This window comes from Haliaeetus albicilla, chromosome W (assembly GCF_947461875.1).
Source record: "Haliaeetus albicilla chromosome W, bHalAlb1.1, whole genome shotgun sequence".
NCBI classification, from domain to species: Eukaryota; Metazoa; Chordata; class Aves; order Accipitriformes; family Accipitridae; genus Haliaeetus; species Haliaeetus albicilla.
The window spans coordinates 45,148,645-45,170,278 of record NC_091515.1 but is presented as its reverse complement, the minus strand read 5'-3'; the positions used below and the strand labels follow the sequence as shown (position 1 = coordinate 45,170,278).

Here is a 21,634-nt window from a genome sequence, read left to right as displayed (position 1 = left end):
GCACTGTGCATCACTCTTTTTGTATACTCTTTCATTAGTACCGTTGTTGTTGTTGTAACTTCTCTCCTTGTGTTGTCCCAGTAAATTGTCCTTATCTCAACCCTCGAGGTTCCGGGTTTGTTTTTTTTTTCTTTTCTCATTTCTGATTTTCCTCCCCATCCCACCGGAGGGGGGCAGGAGGAGTGAGCGAGCGGCTGCGTGGTCCTTTGTTACTGGCTGGGCTGAAACCACGACAGCTCTGAATTTTCTCTAGCATATACTTTTAAAGGTAAAGCGAGGAGATTTTACACCAATCATAATAAAGGTATGTATGACTAGGGTCACTCAAGCTCCCCTTAAAAATAAGAAAGTAGTATAAAAAGGCTTAAGAGAGGAGGAATATCAGGGAAGATACCATCATAGACAAGTCGGGAGGACATCACTGACTTCTGGGAGCAGTCGATGGGCTGAGCCTCTCTTCCTCTCATAGGGATGCTTATTGGGTAAGATTCGAACCCGTGGTTATACCGAGTGCTTCCCCAGGAAACTTAGAAATCTCTGTAGAGTTTTTCCATAATTTAGTGTGCTTGTAGTTGACTATTATTATTTGCACGTGCTTTGCAGACAGTGTATTTATCACTGGCAATCCAAAAGAATCTGCATTTTGTTGCTTTAATAAACTGCACTGTTCATTAATCTAGTTATGATAGTTCGTTGAACGCGACCAAACTCCCTAAGTCTGGCAATTCTAGTGTGTTGAACGCGGCTAAAATGAACGTACAGTGCACTATTAGTGCATCTGTAATTGTGATAGTTCAACATATTGAACGTGACCGGACTTATGGTGCTGAATTGGGCATCACTCAGAATCTAAGCCTAGCTGCCCCCAAGCCCCTCTGGCATCTGAGGACAAGCTGGAATGCAAGGGGGTTTATTTTCTGCCAAGCTTTGTTACGTTTTAATGTAACAGTGCTGCATGATGGCACTCAAGATTATCTGCTCCATAACCTTCCCTGGCACCGAGGGATGATGAGCAGGTACCCAGCAGCACTGGGTGAAGATCTGGCTGAACGGCAGTGCTCAAAACTTGTAGTGAATGGAGCTACATCTGGCTGGTGACCAGTCACCAGCAGTGTTCCTCAGGGCTCAATTCTAGGGCCAGTTCTGTTCAATATATTTATCAATGATCTGGATGCAGGAGTTGAATGCACCCTTAGCAAGTTTGCTGATGATACCCAACTGGGAGGTGCTGTTGACTCTCTTGAGCGATAAGAGGCCTTGCAGAGGGATCTAGGTAGATTGGAGCATTGGGCAATCATCAATGGCATGAAATTTAAGAAGAACAAATGCCGGATTCTGCACCTGGGATGGAGTAACGCCAGGCACAAGTATAGATTGGGAGAGGAGTGGCTGGAGAGCAGCCCTGCAGAAAGGGATCTGGGGGTGCTGGTCGATAGCAGGTTCAATATGAGTCAGCAGTGTGCCCTGGCAGCCAAGAGGGCAAACCACATCCTGGGGTGCATCAAACACAGTATAACCAGCCAGTCAAAGAAGGTGATTATCCCACTGTATTCAGTGTTGGTGCGGCCTCACCTTGAGTACTGTGTACTGTTTTGGGCCCCACAGTTTAAGAAGGATGTTAAAGTACTCGAATGCATACAGAGGAGGGCAACAAAGCTGGTGAAAGGGCTGGAAGTTATGGCCTATGAGGAGCAGCTAAGGACTCTGGGGTTCTCTAGTTTGGAGAAAAGGAGGCTGAGGGGCGACCTCATTGCTCTCTACAGCTTCCTGAGGAGGGGAAGTGGAGAGGAAGGTGCTGTTCTCTTCTCCCTGTTATCCAGTGACAGGATACGTGGGAATGGTTCAAAGCTGTGTCAGGAGAGGTTTAGACTGGACATTAGGAAGCATTTCTTTACCAAGAGGGTGGTCAAACACTGGAACAGGCTTCCTAGAGAGGTTGTCAATGCCCTAAACCTGTCAATGTTTAAGAGGCATTTGGAGAATGCCCTTAATAAAATGCTTTAACTTTTGGTCAGCCCTGAAGTGGTTTGGCAGTTGGACTAGATAATCGTAGGTCCCTTCCAACTGCAACTATTCTATTCGATTTGATTTGATTCGATTCCCAGCATGTAACCTGTTCACACTTAAATTCTGCTTCTAACTTACAGAGTATAGCGAGATACACACTGCATACTTCCTTTTCCTTCCCAACATCTTCCAAACCATCCTTAGACACATACAAAATTGTATTTAGTGTACAATCAGTCACTTTTGTACATCTAATCCACCTGCCCAATATGCTACTCTCTGGGTCAGGGACCACGGCTCTCTATCATCATTCATATTTAGAAAAAAACCCCGGTCCCCAATATCCTCTTGCCTCATCCTCACTTAGCAGGATATGGTCTTCCCCCTAAGGGACACTCTCCACACATACTCAGTTTCTGTTTCTCAGGGTCCCTGGGAATATTTTTCCTGAATTTTAGCTAAATCAGTGGGGGAATAGGGGACGACACAGGTGGTAACTTGTTGGGCTCCTCCTTGACCACCATCCACAGTCTCAGTTTTAATCAAAGGTCGCATCATGGTTTCCCCCCTCCCAAGAGAAAATATTTCCCTTATACACCCTAGGTCTTAAAAAAGGTATGATTTTGATTCTTTTTCCCTGTCAGTCTACACCCACATTTTCTACACTGATCTGGGAGCGGGTTTCATCTAATTGCTCCCTTAATACCCTTTCCTGCTCCAGAGCCTCCATCAAAGGGGTATGTAGTCTCTGGTTAGTCACTCACTCGGTGGCGAGTTGATCAGGGACACTTCTCTCATTTTCCAATTGCTCCTGCAAAGCCTTCACCAAGTCTTGAAGAGATTTTATCATCTCCCCTTCTGATTGTCGGGCCATGCATTTGTCCTGTTGTGCTGCCACCAGAGCGGCTCCTAAAACTGCACAAACCAACACTTTTCCTTTTCCTTACTTCAACCTTCGTTGTTTAGCCAAAATGAGAATTCTGTCTGCTACAGCTTGCGGATCATGCCAATTATTATGGGCCCAAGTCATACCAGGGGGAGAGGGCTGGGCATTGTAGCCCTCTAATCTCTCCAGGAGAGGGGTACAGTCTATGGTCGGACCTCCCAGGGAGGCCATAACAAGCACACAATTATAGGTATCAGATCCCTTTATTAGTCCTCTGAGGACTATCTATCTCCCCTTGTGCATGACTCCTCTCAGAGAGGGACTACAGCAGAGACCTGGTCCCAATGATTGCTTTAGCAACACCAAGGGAATCCCACCAACTATGCCAAAAAAAAATATGTCACGACCCATGCTGGACAGACCAGGGAGGGGTCATGGTGAGTTCAGAATTCCCTCGGGCTAAATTAAGGTGAAAAGACACCAAATGATCAGTTAAACCTTTTATTTATGGCAGAAGCAAACCAAACTTGGAAGGCATAATAGTAGGTGGCATGGTTTCTTACAACAGGAATTGGCATGGAACTACCTCAGTAAACCGTATAACACATGCTAGCCACATATATCAATTCAGGGAAGAAAATAAGGAGATCCCTCCTGTTGGGCACAAGGTTCAGAGTGGACCCCCTTGCTTTCTAGACTCCTCAGAGAAAAGCCTAGGGGCAGCTAGATCCACTCCTAATCCCAAACTTGGTCAACAGCTTTATGTCTAAAGGGATGAGGTGTAGGGATTATGAAAAAGGAGAAAGAAAGAGAAAAGAGAAAGATTTCACTGGTCCTGGGTCCAGCGTTGGTCCAGCCAGTCTAGAAGTCCAGTTCCAGAGGGCACGTGCACATGGGGCTTCAATTCGTGCCCTTTTATAGTCTCCTTGCCCTTCCTTTGGGTGGGCACTCAAACTCATTAGGCTAATTAGGTGCCATGTGCAGTTTGTACCTTCCAAACCTTTGAGAAATTGGTGATGGGCTTGGGGGTCGTTTGGGGAATAACTTCTCCTTCCCTGCAGGCATGACCATTGTTTGACCTTTGGCCATACACAGTGAGCTGCCCTGCTCAGCGTATCAGAGCGCAGAACTGCGCACCCTCTGTCACACCCTGTTGCTAACTGGCTTCTCACCTACGGTTCCTTGATACGCAGGGTTCATTGTCAGGCAGAACTTTCAGCTAGAACTATGTCTTCTTTTATCAGTCCTGGAGGGATCACCCTTGTTCCAGTACCTACTATCTAATGCAAACCTCATGTTTGAACCTTGAAAAAAATTATTTAAAAGGTGTTTCTCAACAATTTCTGGTGATAAAGCAACAGGATGCTTTAACTCACCAACTCCATATGACATAAATGGTCTATCAGTTTATAATCTGAAACTGTTATTTATAATTAAATAATCCTCTATTGTTGGTACACAGTATGGGTGAGCACTTTGTTGTTGCTTTTACAGATTCCAAGTGCTGTTACACAGGAGGAGACAGACTAAGTTGTGGGGCTACACTTGCATACAGTAACTCCTTATCCAGTTATACATAGGGATATCTTAGAGTCCAGCCTATGGATTTCATCAGGTACTTTTTCAATATTTGGTATTCTCCAAAATAAACAAAAATCAAGTTACTTAACATTAGACACCTGACTCAGTGTAAAAATTATATGTGAATGTAAATATACATTTCTACTAACAGCCCCTTCACACCATTCTTCCCCATCATTATAACTTCAGAATAATCACACAATACATAAAACTCAAAAGTTTAAATTTTCTTCAATTATTTTCAATCATTTACACACCAAACTCACCAGGAGAAAGCCATTATCCTGATTTGATGTGAAATACACAAATGAAGCAGTGAACAGTTGTGAGGGAACCCCAATAGTCCTATTATTTTAAATCAGGGAATGGCAGTTAATTCAGCCACGGTTTCACAGCCATGCTGCACAGAAGCGGTGTGGCGGCAACCCAGGTTTACAGGCCACTTTCCTGCACGAAGGCCGCGAGCTGGTAAGCAGGCCTGAGGCAGCTAGCACAGGCACACCCCAAGGGCCATTATTCAGCAGCCGCAAACCCCGGCTCGCTGCACCACAGGTTTAAGCTCGCTTCTCGGGGACGGCTGAACAGCAGGGCCATCCCTTAGCAGAGATAGACACACCGAGTACAGAGCTCTATCCGCCCCGAGGGCCGGTAGCAGCCCCACCACTCCTTATGGAGAAGCCTTCCCCCACCTTTCCACCCATCGAAGCAACTGACGTCAGACAGCGCCGCGCACTAGGTACCCTACCCACACCGCCCTGAGTATCCGTCTCCAGCAGCAAGAGGCGCATGCGCACCAGAGGGTGCATCTCCCCATCTACTGTTGACGGTGTCCGTAAGTGCTGTGGGGAGAGCTGGCGCATGTCGCTGGATGATGACGTCAGCTGCGGCGCGCCGGGGGAGGTGGGGTGCTATAGTGGCAGCAGCTGGTCTCGGCTTGTGGTGCGAGCTTCGGAACAGGCAGGGCTGTGTGTAGTGCTGTCAGCCGCCATGGTGAGCTGCGCTCGTGGGGCGGCCGCCGCCGCCCAGGGGCTTCCCCACCATTGCGGGCCGCCCTTTTAGGACCGAGAGGGTGGCAGTGATGCGGGCCCGGAAGTGGGCGGCTGCGAGTTGCCGCCCCGGCGTGGCAGGCTGGCGTCTTCCCATGTTCCTCAGTATGGTGGGCGGGCGAGCGAGTGGTGGCGCGATGTAGAGCTGGTCGGTGCTGGGTTCGGGCGGGCGCCGTGCAGTGCAGTGCAGTGCAGTGCGCGCGGGCGGGCCGGCCGGCGGTAGGCTGAGGAAAGGGAGGGAAAAATGGTTTCGGCTTAAAGCAAGGCACAGCTCGGAGGAAGGAGCCCTAAAGTTGGAGTGCACTGAACGATGCTCTTTCCGGCTGCTCTTTACCCGTATATATAGGTTGTTTGTTTACATTTTCTGTATTTTTATTTGAGCTATCAGGTGCTGTTCTGTGCTAGTGTAGCATTGCTTTTATGTATGTCGCTTTCTGTGCTGACTTCTGTTGACTGCCAAGGATAAGGCAACTCGGCTTTGCGTTTTATATTGTTTGGCAATGGCAAAGTGCTTTCTCTGAGTCAGAAGAAAAGAAAAACTGTTACCTAATTCCAGGGAACTATTTCCTAGTTTCAAATTGAAACAGTTTTCAGTCTGGGTAGAATCAATGGGAAGCCATCAGAAGAATATGAAGCATTAAGCTGTGCGGTTTGTTGACAGAAGTTTTTTTGTAGGAAAGGGCAAGTATTGGTCTTTCATGAAAGATGGTTATTTTCTTCCTATGGGTTTTTGAAGAACAGCAATTGAAGTCTTACTGGAAAACAGATTCTTCTGTAAATCAAAGATAGGGTCAGTGTAGTAGCGGTGAGTTATTTTTCCAGTTTATATTACCTTAGAAGACAACATGTGTAAAATGTAAGAATGTAGCCCTGCTTCCAGTACTGATATTGCTTCCAACTTCTGCTACTATGTACCTTGCTTCCCTTGTCTTATAGGTCAAGTGTTGTCTGTAATGTATTTGCTGTGGCTTTCAAATTGGCATTGTTACCCAACACTAAGGGGACAGACGTGTTCTTTTAGGGATCCTTGGCAGAATGATGATGGCACTAAATCGCAGTTACAATTAAGGCTTTATTTTCTTAACAAGCTTTACGTATAAAATTTTAAAACTGTATCATCAGAAGCAGGTTTTAACTGTGGTGAAACTATGAAATGGTTTAAAGCAGTTTCAGAGCATGAGGGCAGACTGAAAGTTGAATTTCTATTTCAGCTGTTGCACAATAATTTGTTATAAAGAATTCTGTCTTTTTAAAAATCTGTTAAAATGAGGTGAGCTAGGAAGAAGTTAAAGGAACAAGATTGGTTTTGTGAGACTGGTCATCCTACAAGCATACTATTAAACATTAAAAATATTTTTCTGTTGTCTTTGTGTATACCTTTGGCTTTCCCTATGTCATCAGTAATGAACCCTATGATAAGAATTTCTTCTGAGCTGTATCCAAGCAAATTCCTTGGAATAGTTCCACTGTTACTTTTTTTACTGCTTGTTGTCTGTTAGGAGTTTTTGGTCAGTTTGGTGCTTTCCATTTAACCTGAAAGGCCATTCTTCTTGTACTCAATATTTTATAATGTAATCTGAGTTACTTCCCTAAATATTATTGTCAGCCTTGCTTACTGCTGTCCTTTATTCCTGTGTTCTTCCTTCTTAGTCTTTGTTCTTTTATCCCTTGTGTCTTCTACATGCTGACTTTTTTCAGACCTAGGTTTTAGTTTCAGTGTTGCATTTTTGTAAAAATAAATTTGTAGAAGTTTTAGTCCTCTGTTTTTGTCAATAGCAGTATGGGAAAAAAAAACCAACCCCAAAACATAACTCTTTCTTACTTAGACATTTTTGTCTTCCTTACTATGGCTTAAATTGGGCACAGTATAGACAGCCTTGTTCATTTATGTAAAGAAAAATTAATCTATGGGTTTTTAAAATCTCAGTAATGACCAACATTAGTCATTGTAGTGATTGTGGTTATTAGTGTAGTGGTGTTTTGGATTTAGGATGAGAACAATGTTGATAACACACTGATGTTTTAGTTGTTGCTAAGTAGTGCTTATCCTAAGTCAAGGGTTTTTCAGTTTCCTATGCTCTGCCAGCGAGGAGGTGCACAAGAAGCTGGGAGGGAGCATGGCCAGGACAGCTGGCCCGAACTAGCTAGAGGGATATTCCATACCATAGGACATCATGTTCAGTATATATAGACAGGGGAGTTGACTGGGAGGGGCCAATTGCTGCTTGGGGACTGGCTGGGCATTGGTCAGTGGGTGGTGAGCAATTGCATTGTGCATCACTTGTCTTCCTTGGGTTTTATTTCTCTCTGTTTTTGTCACCTTCCTTTTCATTACTATTATTATTATATTTAATTTTATTTAAATTATTAAACTGTTCTCATCTCAACCCACGAGTTTTCCTTTTTTTCCCCTGATTCTCCTCCCCATCCCACTGGGAGGGGGAAGGAGTGAGCGAGTGGCTGCGTGGTGCATAGTTGCTGGCTGGGGTTAAACCATGACAAGTGGTTAGTGGTTTTAGGAGAACCCTGAGTAGCCAAGGTACTAGCAGTTTGTTTGTGTTTTGTTTTTTGGTGTGTGTTTGTTTTACTGATTAGTAGAAATACTAACATATGGCACGATTGGTACAGGTACTATAATGTTAGAAAAGAGGCTCATAGGAAAGTTTATAGACGGCTAGAGAGGGGTTGGTATAACTACCAACTGTTCCTGAAATTGACAGTATCCTTAAAAGCAGTGCTAGTATGTCATGTGAATACCGCTACGAATGCTAGCATTCATGTTACTCGTGTCTTCAGAAGGTGACCCCATAAGTGGTTCTTGTGGCTTTTCAGAATGGAAACTTTGTTTTTCCCATTTTTCTTAAAACAAGTGTGCTGGGAAAAAAAAGACAACCTTAAGTTTCTCCTTGAACCTCCCAAACCGCAGCTTGTAGCTTTTGCCCCTAGTTATATAATCTGCTGACAAGAAGTGTTTGGCTCTGTTCTTGTAAGTGCCCTTCAGGTAGTGTGGTGGGTTAATCCTGGCTGGATGCCAGGATCCCACTAAAGATGCTCTATCACTCCCCTTCCTCAGCTGGGAGGGGGAGAGAAAAATATAACAAAAAGCTCATGGGTCAAGATAAGGACAGGGAGAGACCACTCACCAGTTACTGTCAAGGGCAAAACAGACTCGGGGAAATTAGTATAAATTATTATCAATGAAAATAAGAGTAGTGTAATGAGAAAAAAAACCCCAAATCTTAAAAACACCTTCCCCCCACCCCTCCCTTCTTCCTGGGCTCAACTTCACTCCTGAATTCTCTACCTCCTCCCCCCGAGCGGTGCAGGGGGGCAGGGAATGGGGGTTGTGGTCAGTTCATCACATGTTGTCTCTGCTGCTCCTTCCTCCTCACTCTCTTCCTCTGCTCCAGTGTGGGGTCCCTCCCACAGGAGACAGTCCTCCACAAACTTCTCCAACATGGGTCCTTCCCACGGGCTGCAGTTCTTCACGAACTGCTCCAGCATGGGTCCCTTCCATGGGGTGTGGTCCTTCAGGAATGGACTGCTCCAGTGTGGGTCCCCCATGGGGTCACAAGTCCTGCCAGCAAACCTGCTCCAGCAAGGGCTCCTCTCTTTCCATGGGGCCACAGGTCCTGCCAGGAGCCTTTTCCAGCACAGGCTTCCCATGGGGTCACAGCCTCCTTCAGGGCACATCCACCTGTTCCAGTGTGGGGTCCTCCACGGGCTGCAGGTGGATATCTGCTCCACCATGGACCTCCATGGGCTGCAGGGGGACAGCCTGCCTCACCATGGTCTTCACCACAGGCTGCAGGGGAATCTGCTCCAGTGCCTGGAGCACTTCTTCCCCTTCCTTCTTCACTGAACTTGGTGACTGCAGAGTTGTTTCTCTCACATATTCTTGCTCCTCTCTCTGGCTGCAGTTGCTGTTGTGCAGTTGTTTGGCTTGCTGTGTTGCATCTGTCTGTGTCCTCCCGTCCCCCCCTCCCCCCTTCTTAAATATGTTATCACAGAGGTGCTGCCACTGTTGCTGATTGGCTCAGCCTTTGCCAGTGGTGGGTCTGTCTTGGAGCCATCTGGCATTGGCTTTGTCAGATGTGGGGGAAGCTTCTAGCAGCTGTTATGGAGGCTCACACAGTCAAATCCAACAGATGTTAAAAGTCAGATTTATTCTTCAGTAAAAAATTTAGTTAGAAATCCGATAACATTTGTGAACCACAGGCTCAATGATGTAAGGGCAATTAGTATTACACAGCTGACTTAAGAATTCTTAAGATTTAAAAATGACGACTCAAAATGCACATATCGCTCGCCTAAAAGATGAGGGCTCTCAACATTGAGGAATTACCTTGGGCAGTGTCCTGACACAAGGGGAGAGTCCCTGACTGCAGACCCGCTGCTCTGAAGAGGACTGATTCCAACATGTCCTCTGGCGGGACCCTGTTTATACCCTTGTTGAATCTGATCTGTGGTCATTTTAATCCACATTGGCCAAAAGGTCAACACTTCCGTGTACCTGTTGTGTTTGATTGGTCAGTTCAATTTTCAACCTGTGGCCTCTAGGGTTTGGTTTTCTTTTGCCTCTCCTCCCTGCCCAGAGAAGCTTTGTTTCCTGTCGGGGTGGGTGTATCTGTCACAGCAGCTTCTGATAGAAGCCACCCCTGTAGCCCCCCTGCTACCAGAACCTTGCCATACAAACCCAATACAGGTAGTTAGGTGTCTACAAAGTCTTCCCTTGTCTTCTACTTTATGAGACTAAACAAGTCTTCAACCTCTCTTCATAGATCATTTGCTTTAGACCCCAGACCATCTTAGTAGCTCTAGCTTCTCTCCAGTTTGTACACTTTTTTTCTTCAACTCAGGAAAGGGAGAACAATGATGACAAAATTGAAGACGGTATTCTAAAATAGTCTTGGCTACTGCTGAGTAAAGGAGAATAATAACATCCCTAGAGCTACTTTCCCCATTCCTCTTAAAGTAGCCCAGTATGTAGTTTGCATTATCATCAGTGAGAATGCACTGTATTTTGGGTGATAGATTTACCACTTTCTCTCCTGTTGTGGTTTAACCCCAGCCAGCAACTAAGCTCCACACAGCTGCTCACTCACTCCCCTCCACCCAGTGAGATGGGGGTGTCCTGGGTTCAGCTGGGATAGAGTTAATTTTTACAGGAACCTGGGAGGTGGGGGGCATAGCCGGGGCAGCTGACCTGAACTAGCCAAGGAGCTATTCCATACCATGTGACATCATGCTCAGTATATAAATGGGGAGCGGGCTGGGGGGGCTCTCTTGACTTTCGGTGGGGGAAGTGGCAGAGCATCGGGTTCCGGGTGGTGAGCAGTTGCACTGTGCATCACTCGTTTTGTATACTCTTTTACTAGTACCGTTGTTGTTCTTGTAACTTCACTTTTTTTTGTGTGTTGTCCCAGTAAACTGCCCTTATCTCAACCCTTGAGGTTCTGTTTTTGGTTTTTTTTTTTTTCCTTTTCTCTCCTCCGTCTCCTCCCTATCCCACCGGAGGGGGGCGGGAGGAGTGAGCGAGCGGCCGCGTGGTCCTTTGTTACCGGCTGGGCTGAAACCACGACAGTCCTTTTTGGCGCCCAACGTGGGGCACGAAGGTTGAGATAACGACAGATCTGGCCAGAGGGTGTTGAAACAAATTTGTCATACGCATTTCTTATACTAGATAAATAGATGTTAGTCACAATGTTGATTCATTTGTTTACATGGTGGCGTTTTGTAAGTTCTTATATGCTCTATGCATTGCCTGCAGTTACGTTTATCACCTCTGGGAGAGGGATTGGGAGTATTATTTTGCTGTACTGGGCAATGTCGACTTGTGAAATGATTACATCACTGGTCATGAGGTTAAGCTGGTATCTGTATGAGGCAGTGATATCATTTCCATACTTTGGGCACCTTCTGTCGGATTTTATTGGTAATTACACCCAATCCATGGGGAAGTTAGGGGGGGTGTGATGGGTTGACCCTGGCTGGACGCCAGGTGCCCACCAAAGCCGTTCTATCACTCCCCCATCCTCAGCTGGACAGGGGAGAGTAAAATATAACAAAAAAAGCTTGCGGGTCGAGATAAGGACAGGAGAGATCATTCACCAATTACCGTCACGGGCAAAACAGACTCAGCTTAGGGAAAATTAGCTCAATTTATTACAAATCAGCCAGAGTAAGGTAAATGAGAAATAAAACGAAATCTCAGAACACCTTCCCTCCACCCCTCCCTTCTTCCCAGGCACAACTTCACTCCCGGATTTCTCCACCAAGCCCCCCCAGCGGCACAAGGGGGACAGGGATGGGGTTTACGGTCATCACACGTTATTTTCTGCCGCTTCACCTCCTCAGGGGGAGGACTCATCACACTCTTCCCCTGCTCCAGTGTGGGGTCCCACCCACGGGAGACAGTCCTCCACGAACTTCTCCAACGTGGGCCATTCCCACGGGCTGCAGTTCTTCACGAACTGCTCCAGCATGGGTCCTTTCCACGGCGTGCAGTCCTTCAGGAGCACACTGCTCCAGCGTGGGTCCCCCACGGGGTCACAAGTCCTGCCAGAAAACCTGCTCCAGCGTGGGCTCCTCTCTCCACAGATCCGCAGGTCCTGCCAGGAGCCTGCTCCAGCGCAGGGTTCCCACGGGGTCACAGCCTCCTTCGGGAACCCACCTGCTCCGGCGTGGGGTCCTCCATGGGCTGCAGGTGGATATCTGCCCCACCGTGGACCTCCCTGGACTGCAGGGGGACAGCCTGCCTCACCAGGGTCTTCCCCATGGGCTGCAGGGGAATCTTCGCTCCGGCGCCTGGAGCATCTCCTCCCCCTCCTTCTGCACTGACCTTGGTGTCCGCAGGCTTGTTTCTCTTGCATGTTCTCACTCCTCTCTCTGGCGGCTGTTTTCGCACTGTCCCAGCAACTTTTTTCCTTCTTAAAAATGTTATCACAGAGGCGTTACCACTATCACTGATTGGCTCGGCCTTGGCCGGCGGCGGGTCCGTCTTAGAGCCGGCTGGTATGGGCTCGCTCTCTCTCGAACACAGGGGAAGCTTCCAGCAGCTTCTTACAGAAGCCACCCCTGTAACCCCCCCCTGCTACCAAAACCTTGCCACATAAAACCAATACAGGGGGATACTTCCCCCCGTCCGTTCACCTCCCTTCTCTCCCTCCGGCTAATTACAACAGCTTTTGAGAATTTTGAATATCCTTGGGATGCGCAAGCCAGCGTGCTGTTAGTGCTATGCCTCCTGAATATGTTTCAGGTCTTGTTTAGGGCTACAAAAAGGCTCTTTAAGAGTACCACCCAGAGATCTGCCCCAAAGCTGGATATTCATGGGTGGCACGGCATGTGGGAGGATATGGGCAGGTATCTAGAGAACTTCTCTCCTCCAGTGGCTTGGAAGTTCACTCCCGAACAAGTACAGAACCCTCACGAAGTGGTAGAATATTTGAAAGGAAAATGCTGTGGCTATTCCAGAGACGCACAACTCACTGGACTGTGCTGGGCCCTGGCCAGTATCTACCAAACACTGCTTGATATTAGGCAGCACCCTCAGGGGAAAAGGGGGAAAAGATGGAAAACAGGACAACAGGCAGCGTGGCTACCCAAACCCCGACAACAGGCACTGTGGCTGCCCCTACCCACGACAACAGGTACCGTGGCTACCCCTACCCTGGTGACAGATACTGCAGCTAAACCAGAGAACCAACCTGTGCCAGTATCAGTCACCCCTGTACAGAAAAAGAAACACACAAAGAAATCAGTTCGCTTAGTGAGAGATGAAGATGAACCAGGGTCATCGCGAGAACAGGAGGAAGAGGCAGAACCTGAAATAATTACCCGATCTCTATCCCTGAGTGAGTTGCATGACATGCGAAAAGATTTTAGCCGCCACCCAGGTGAGCACATTGTTACCTGGCTGCTCCGATGCTGGGATAATGGGGCCAGTAGTGTGGAATTAGAGGGTAAGGAAGCCAAGCAGTTGGGATCCCTGTCTAGGGAAGGGGGTATCGACAAGGCGATTGGGAGAAAAACACAAGTCCTCAGCCTCTGGAGGCGACTTCTGTTAGGTGTAAAGGAAAGATACCCCTTCAGGGATGAAGTTACATGTCACCAAGGCAAGTGGACCACCATGGAGAGAGGTATCCAGTACCTGAGGGAATTAGCCGTGCTGGAGGTGATTTATAATGATCCAGAAAATGCGCAGTCACCCACAGATCCAGATGAAGTCCAATGCACACAACCGATGTGGCGGAAGTTTCTACGAAGTGCACCACCGACCTATGCCAACTCATTGGCAGTAATGTCCTGGAAAGAAGGCTATGGACAAACGGCGGATGAACTGGCTGTCCAACTCCGGCAATACGAAGGAAGTCTCTCTTCCTCCCTATGGGCCTGTGTCTCGGCTGTAGAGGAATTGTCCCGGGAGTTCCAGCAATTCAAAGTGGATATGTCCTCCTCCCCACCTGTACAGGCCCGCATTGCAGCTATTGGGAGTAAGCGTTCCTCTGCCCAAGAGAGAGGAGATAGAAAGTACACACGACGGGCTAACCTGTGGTTTTACCTGCGTGACCATGGAGAGGACATGAGGAAGTGGGATGGAAAACCTACCTCAGTCTTGGATGCACGGGTACGGGAGTTGTGAGAAAAAGCAATCAGAAAAGAGGATTCTTCTTGGAAAACTGCTGCTCCAGTTTCCCATGAGCAATCCCCCAGACAGAGTAGGAGGGCTGATCTCATTTCTGATCCTCTTGAATGTCTTCTGATTCACATGTGCGAAAAGTAACGGATACTCTAACCAGGATTAGAGGGGCCCTGTCTCCAGCCAGGTGGGGGGAAAGGGACAACCAAGTCTACTGGACCGTGTGGATTCGATGGCCTGGCACATCAGACCCACAGGAATATAAGGCTCTAGTAGACACTGGTGCACAATGCACCCTAATGCCATCAAGTTATAAAGGGGCAGAACCCATCTGTATCTCTGGTGTGACAGGGGGATCCCAAGAGCTAACCGTATTGGAAGCTGAAATGAGTCTAACCAGGAATGAGTGGCATAAACACCCCATTGTGACTGGCCCAGAGGCCCTGTGCATCCTTGGTATAGATTATCTCAGGAGGGGGTATTTCAAGGACCCAAAAGGGTACCGTTGGGCCATTGGTATAGCTGCATTGGAGACGGAGGAAACTGAGCAGCTGTCCGTGTATCCTGGCCTCTCTGAGGACCCTTCGGTTGTGGGGTTGCTGAGGGTTGAAGAACAATGAGTGCCAATTGCTACCACGACGGTGCACTGGTGGCAATATCGCACCAACCGAGACTCCCTGATCCCCATCCATGAGTTGATTTCTCAACTGGAGAACCAAGGAGTGATCAGCAAAACTCACTCACCCTTTAATAGTCCCATAGGACCAGTGCAAAAATCTAATGGGGTGTGGAGACTAACAGTAGATTATCGTGGGCTGAATGAAGTCACGCCACTGCTGAGCGCTGCTGTGCCAGATATGTTAGAACTTCAATATGAACTGGAATCAAAGGCAGCCAAGTGGTATGCCACAGTTGACATTGCTAATGCATTTTTCTCCATTCCTTTGGCAGTGGAGTGCAGGCCACAATTTACTTTCACTTGGAGGAGCGTCCAGTACACCTGGAATCGACTGCCCCAGGGGTGGAAACACAGCCCCACTATTTGCCATGGACTGATCCAAGCTGCACTAGAAAAAGGTGAAGCTCCAGAGCACCTGCAATACATCGATGACATCATCATATGGGGCAGCACGGCAGAAGAAGTTTTTGAGAAAGGGAAGAAAATAATCCAAATCCTTCTGAAGGCTGGATTTGCCATAAAAGAAAGTAAGGTCAAGGGATCTGCAGAGGAGATCCAGTTTTTAGGAATAAAATGGCAAGACGGGCGTCGTCAGATCCCAATGGATGTGATTAATAAAATAGCAGCTATGTCTCCCCCGACTAATACAAAGGACACACAGGCCTTCTTAGGTGTCGTGGGGTTTTGGAGAATGCATATTCCAAATTAGAGTCAAATTGTAAGTCCTCTCTACCAAGCGACACGGAAGAAGAATGATTTTAAATGGGGCCCTGAGCAACGGCAAGCCTTTGAACAAATTAAACGGGAGATTGTTCATGCAGTAGCTCTTGGACCAGTTCGGACAGGACAAGATGTTAAAAATGTGCTCTACACTGCAGCTGGGGAGAATGGCCCTACCTGGAGCCTCTGGCAGAAAGCACCTGGGAAGACCCGGGACTGAAACACAGCTCCTCCTGGCACCCCGACCGCCAGTGCTGGGCTGGATGTTCAAAGGGGAAGTCTCCTCTACACATCATGCAACTGATGCCACATGGAGTAAGTGGGCCGCACTGATCACACAATGAGCTCGCGTAGGAAACCCCGATCACCCAGGAATTGTGGAAGTGATCATGGACTGGCCAGAAGGCAAAGAGTTTGGAATGTTGCCAGAGGAAGAGGTGACACGGGCTGAAGAGGCCCCGCTGTATAATAAGCTGTCAGAAAATGAGAGGCAATATGCCCTGTTCGCTGTTGGGTCCTGTCGCATTGTGGGAAAACATCGGAGCTGCCGTATGGAGTCCTACACGACAAGTTGCAGAAACTGCTGAAGGAGAAGGTGAATCGAGTCAGTTTGCAGAGGTGAAAGCCATCCAGCTAGTGTTGGACATTGCTGAAAGAGAAAAGTGGCCAGTGCTCTATCTCTATCCTGACTCATGGATGGTGGCAAATGCCCTGTGGGGGTGGTTACAGCAATGGAAGCAGAGCAACTGGCAGCGCAGAGGTAAACCCATTTGGGCTGCCGCACTGTGGCAAGATATCGCTGTTCGGATAGAGAAGCTAGTGGTAAAAGTACGTCATGTAGATGCTTATGTATCCAAGAGTCAGGCCACTGAAGAACATCAACACAACCAGCAGGCAGATCAGGCTGCCAAGATTGCAGTGTCTCAGGTGTACCCGGACTGGCAACATAGGGGTGAGCTATTTATGGCTTGGTGGGGCCCACGATACCTCAGGCCATCAGGGAAGAGATGCAACATATAGATGGGCTCGAGATCGAGGGGTGGACTTGACCATGGACATTGTCGCACAGGTTATCCATGAATGTGAAACATGTGCTGCAATTAAGCAAGCCAAGCGGCTAAAGCCCCTGTGGTATGGAGGGTGATGGCTGAAATATAAACAGCGGGAAGACTGGCAGATTGACTATATCACACTCCCACGAACCCGCCAAGGCAAGTGCCATGTGCTTACAATGGTGGAAGCAACCACTGGATGGCTGGAAACATACCCTGTGTCCCACGCCACTGCCCAGAACACTATCCTGGGCCTTGAAGAGAAAGTTTTATGGCAACACGGCCCCCCAGAAAGAATCGAGTGGGACAACAAGACTCACGTCCGAAACAACCTCATAGACACCTGGGCCAAAGAACATGGCATTGAGTGGGTATATCACATCCCTTATCACGCACCGGCCTCCGGAAGAATCGAACGATACAATGGACTGCTGAAAACTACATTGAGAGCAATGGGGGGGTGGGACTTTCAAACATTGGGATACACATTTAACAAAAGCCACCTGGTTAGTTAATACTAGAGGATCTGCCAATCGGGCTGGCCCCGCCCAACCAAGACTTCCACATACTGTAGAAGGGGATAAAGTCCCTGTAGTGCGCATGAGGAGTATGTTAGGAAAGACAGTCTGGCTTAGTCCTCCCTCAAGCAGAGGCAAACCCATTCAAGGAGTTGTTTTTGCTCAGGGACCTGGGTACACCTGGTGGGTGATGCAGAAGGATGGGGAAGTTCGATGTGTACCTCAGGGAGATTTGATTTTGGGAGAGAATAGCCAATGAATTGGGCTGTATGATATTTAACTGCTAAATAACCTGCCAGTGTATGTCATTGTATCTATAGTGTCTATATGCCATATCAAGGGTATTACTGTAAGAATTACCCAAATGACTGAAGGATGGACTTTGAAACTGAGCCAAGTACAACAGTGATGGAACTTGAACTGATGCCCAGCAATTTCCTCAAGATCAACATCTTCGACCTGCAGACCAAGGGCGTGGGTTGCACCAAATGTACTAGCCACAAGTTCCAGAGGCAGCATGCAACAATCCAGCACCTCACACCATCTCTCCTATCCTGAAGAACTGTTACAACAGATGGAGCCCCAAAATCATGGACTAAATAAAATTGATGGACACATTAGAGGGATGGCCCATAGACTAAAGGAATACTATTTGTGGGGGGGGGGGGGGGGTGTCCATATACTTATATATATAAGACAAGGAAAGTGGTAGTGGTTGATTGGAAAATGTAAGATCTGGGCATGGTGTAGATAGTATAGAATAAGGGGTGGATAATGTCCTGGGTTCAGATGGGATAGAGTTCATTTTTACAGGAACCTGGGAGGTGGGGGACATAGCCGGGGCAGCTGACCTGAACTAGCCAAGGAGCTATTCCATACCATGTGCCATCATGCTCAGTATATAAATGGGGAGCGGGCTGGGGGGACCTGTCTGTCGGCTTTCGGTGGGGGAAGTGGAAGAGCATTGGGTTCTGGGTGGTGAGCAGTTGCACTGTGCATCACTCGTTTTGTATATTCTTTCATTAGTACCATTGTTGTTCTTGTAACTTCTCTTTTTTTTGTGTGTTGTCCCAGTAAACTGCCCTTATCTCAACCCTCGAGGTTCTTCCCCCCCCCCCTTTTCTCTCCTCCGATTCTCCTCCCTATCCCACCGGAGGGGGGCGGGAGGAGTGAGTGAGTGGCTGCGTGGTCCTTTGTTACCGGCTGGGCTGAAATCACAACAGGGGGTGATGCCTTGAATAAAGATTGGAGATGGAAGACACTCCAGTGTATCTCTCTAGTGCTTAATTTATGTTTGCTTGAGCAACTTCAGAACTTTGGTATGTACAAATAAGATAAGAAAACCCTGAGCTTTGTTAATAGTATGCACAAATAGGTAAGAAGCCTTAGGCCCTGCTGAGCTTTGTGATTAAAACCAGCCAGGACCGTTTTAGGACCAGCTAACTGGGAAGAAGAGATGATGAACCGCCTGGGATAAGGCATGTGCAGTGCAGGTTAAGGGAAAGTTCAATTAGAGGACACCAAGAAAATGACCACTAGAGGGTCTCGAAGACCCCAAAAAACCACCGATCCGTTTAATAGTGCATGCCCAAAAGGGCGGACTCTATGTAGATAATTTCTGGGAAATAACATGAGTATGTATGACAATTCTGGGAAATGTAATGACTATGTATATATTGTATATACTGAACTCAAAACATAGCACTGTACCAGCTACTAGGAAGACAGTTAACTCTATCCCAGCTGAAACCAGGACATCTCCTAATTTCAGAGAATGTTAACTGAATCCATTCTTGTACCTTATTACAGTGGAAAAGAATTTATTGAATGCTTAACAAAAGATAACAAAAAATGTACAGAATTAATTGCTTGGACGTGAGTTGTTATACTGCATTCTTTAAAGTCCAGAAAAAGTGAAGCTTGGAGGCATTTACTGATGAAATCTTTTGTTTTGTTCCCTTGCAGATATATAGCAGTCCTGGATTTGTTTTCATAACTGACATGATTCTAAAATTTGGATGTATTTCAGTGTTATGGGAATACTACCTGCATATTATTTTGGCTCTATAAAAAGGATTGACTACTCAGGGAAAACATTAAAACAGTATGGCAGAACATTGAAGAGACTTGGACTATTCTCTGAAGTAAACTGTGTATGCAGATACTTCCTTAGATAGGAAATTAAGGATTACAGAGTAGAATAGAAGTGGGTCTTGGATTTTTGCAAGTGATAGGAGGCGAAGGAGTTTGGGAGTGGGAATGGAAGTGCAGGACATTGGATGGTAACGATGATGAGATCATATTGGTACTTGCAGTTTCTGAAGACACCATTGTCTCATTGTGCTGAGGGGTGGCATTTGATGTGTTCCATGTCTTGTAGGCTCCCCCCCTCCCCATCAACTGAGAATATGCTGTTGTCTCAGTTCTGCGCATATTCAGTGGGATCTTGGAGAGTAGCTTTTCCTTGTTGTGTGCGATTAGGCTCTTTTCCCTCTGTGGTGGAAAGAGACTTAACTGCAAGGTTCAAGCAAATGATTTATTTGAACTTCACTTACAGACTTAACACGCCACTATTGCAGGTTTTACAGATACAATGGAGGAATGCACTATTGCAATTTTTAAGGCAAGAGTAGTACACTCTTACAACCATAAGTGATTCACAAACATACACGTGTTTACAAACTTAAAGCATAACCAATATTCACTTACCCCTCCAGGTAAGGGCTCTCAATCCCAGGGAAGTTATCTCAACCAGTGTCCCGATCAAGGGGAGGAAGGGTCTCCTTCACAAGCCAACTGTATAGTTGGAGAAATGACTCCCCCATTTCCAACCTGAATCTTAGAGTTTTTAGCCCCTGACTTGTGGAATGGTGTGTATGACTATGTCTGAGTGGATTATGATATAGGCCTAAGTGGATTCTGTATATCTGAGTGGAGTTTCCCCTTATCTTTCCTTTGTTGGTCTGTGATTGTTTGAATACACAAGGTTGTCATTTGAAACTGAAGCTGAAACCATCTAGGTTTTTTTGGGGTTTTTTTTTTTGGGTTTTTTTTTTGGTTTTTTGTTTTTTGTTTTTTTTTTTACCTTGCTTCCTCAGGCAACTGAATAGTGGTTGGATTGAGACTCAGGGCACACTATTTGTAAGGGATTTCAAGGCTCAGTTCAGGTTTTGGTTCTTTGAATGGTGCAGCCACTGCCCTGTTTACTTTAGGGTTTATCAGACAACCCAGGGCTAAGCTGTCTACACAGCTCCCTGTGAGTCGTCTCTGCAGAGAGACAGGGCCTCAAGGCAATCCAAGGCTGGGTGGCTTTTGTAACCCCCCATGAGTCGCCTGTGTGCACTAGACATGGTGAAACTTGTTTATGTATGAACTATGAGCCGGACAGTCCAAACACCCTCATAGAAGCAGAAATTCTGGCATGGCAATAGATCCATGCTTGGATTTGCAATTATAAAGTGTTCAACACTTCTGTCCACTGAAGGGATTTACATCCCCCCCCCCCCCCCCGCATGTTACTTAGTTGTGATAGCAATGGTTATGAACCACAGAAAAGTAGTAGAAAGCAAGCAATGTTCCTGAAATTGCTCAGTGTTTATTGTGAAGACACAGTCTGAGATTAGTAAGTAAAGATGGGAAACACTAACCTTACCCAATGATCAAACTTGGAAATTCTGGCTGTTATGACTTGAAGTGCAGACTCTGCCTTCCTTCTAAGAAAATGTTGCTTAAAAGGTTAATAGACTCTACCAGCATTTCTATGCATGCCTCATGGCTATGAAGATACCCAAAAGATCACAGCTACTTAATACTCACCTCCTCTGTTTCATCTCTAGGACAGTCTTGTAGAACTTGTTCAACAATGAGTTAAACTCTAGAAGTACTCAACAGACTGTGGAGAAAATCCTTGTCTGTATGGTGTAACCTATGTCCCTCTGCTGTGCAACAGAAAAGCCTTTTCTACCTCCTGATTTGTAAGAGATGAAAATTGTCTCTATCCCACAATATTAGAGCTGCAGTTCATGGGCCTTTGCTGTTCTGTGTGGTCTAAAAGCATCTGTATGTCAAAAAAGGGGGGGGCAAGTGGGGGGAGGTCACAACAAATCAAGATTTGAGAGATCTGGGTTTAAACTCCTAAAGTACAGCTGGGCTCTATCTGCAGGAATGGATTTCACAAAGGCATCTGTACATGTCAGTAATTAAAACTATGTTTTGGGAGGATCCCATTAACACATAAGGTGTGAGCTGATGCCCTCATTGAGTCAATCATCTCTACAGAGTGCATGCAGAGGATAAGTTCTCAATAGAAATCCTGTTTGTGAGAAGGGAATGTAAGGAGAGACTTCATCAGAGTTGAAATTGTCTGTTAGGACTTGAGACTGTAATGGCTTGACACTGTTAGAAGTCCTGTATTCCTCCTTCCTCCCATAGACAGTTCTTGGTGTCTGTTGAACCATGTGCTTGGATGGCTTGACTCAATAACTTTGCAAAAAAAAAAAATCCT

General features: G+C 46.7%; 1 protein-coding gene and 1 long non-coding RNA gene across 2 annotated transcripts in view; one reads left to right on the top strand and one right to left on the bottom strand.

Moving 5' to 3' along the window:
• The window catches only part of LOC138683551 (uncharacterized), a 312,573-nt gene extending 310,646 nt beyond the window's left edge, over positions 1 to 1,927 (bottom strand). Inside the window, exon 1 of the long non-coding RNA XR_011323053.1 lies at positions 1,704 to 1,927. This is a non-coding gene — a long non-coding RNA (uncharacterized lncRNA). The remainder of the gene's footprint in view (positions 1 to 1,703) is intronic.
• Positions 1,928 to 5,305: 3,378 nt separating this feature from the next.
• The window catches only part of LOC138683422 (importin-11-like), a 109,744-nt gene continuing 93,415 nt past the window's right edge, over positions 5,306 to 21,634 (top strand). Inside the window, 1 exon segment of the mRNA XM_069775139.1 lies at positions 5,306 to 5,431. Coding sequence (XP_069631240.1) covers positions 5,333 to 5,431 — 99 coding nt within the window. The 5' untranslated portion in view covers positions 5,306 to 5,332.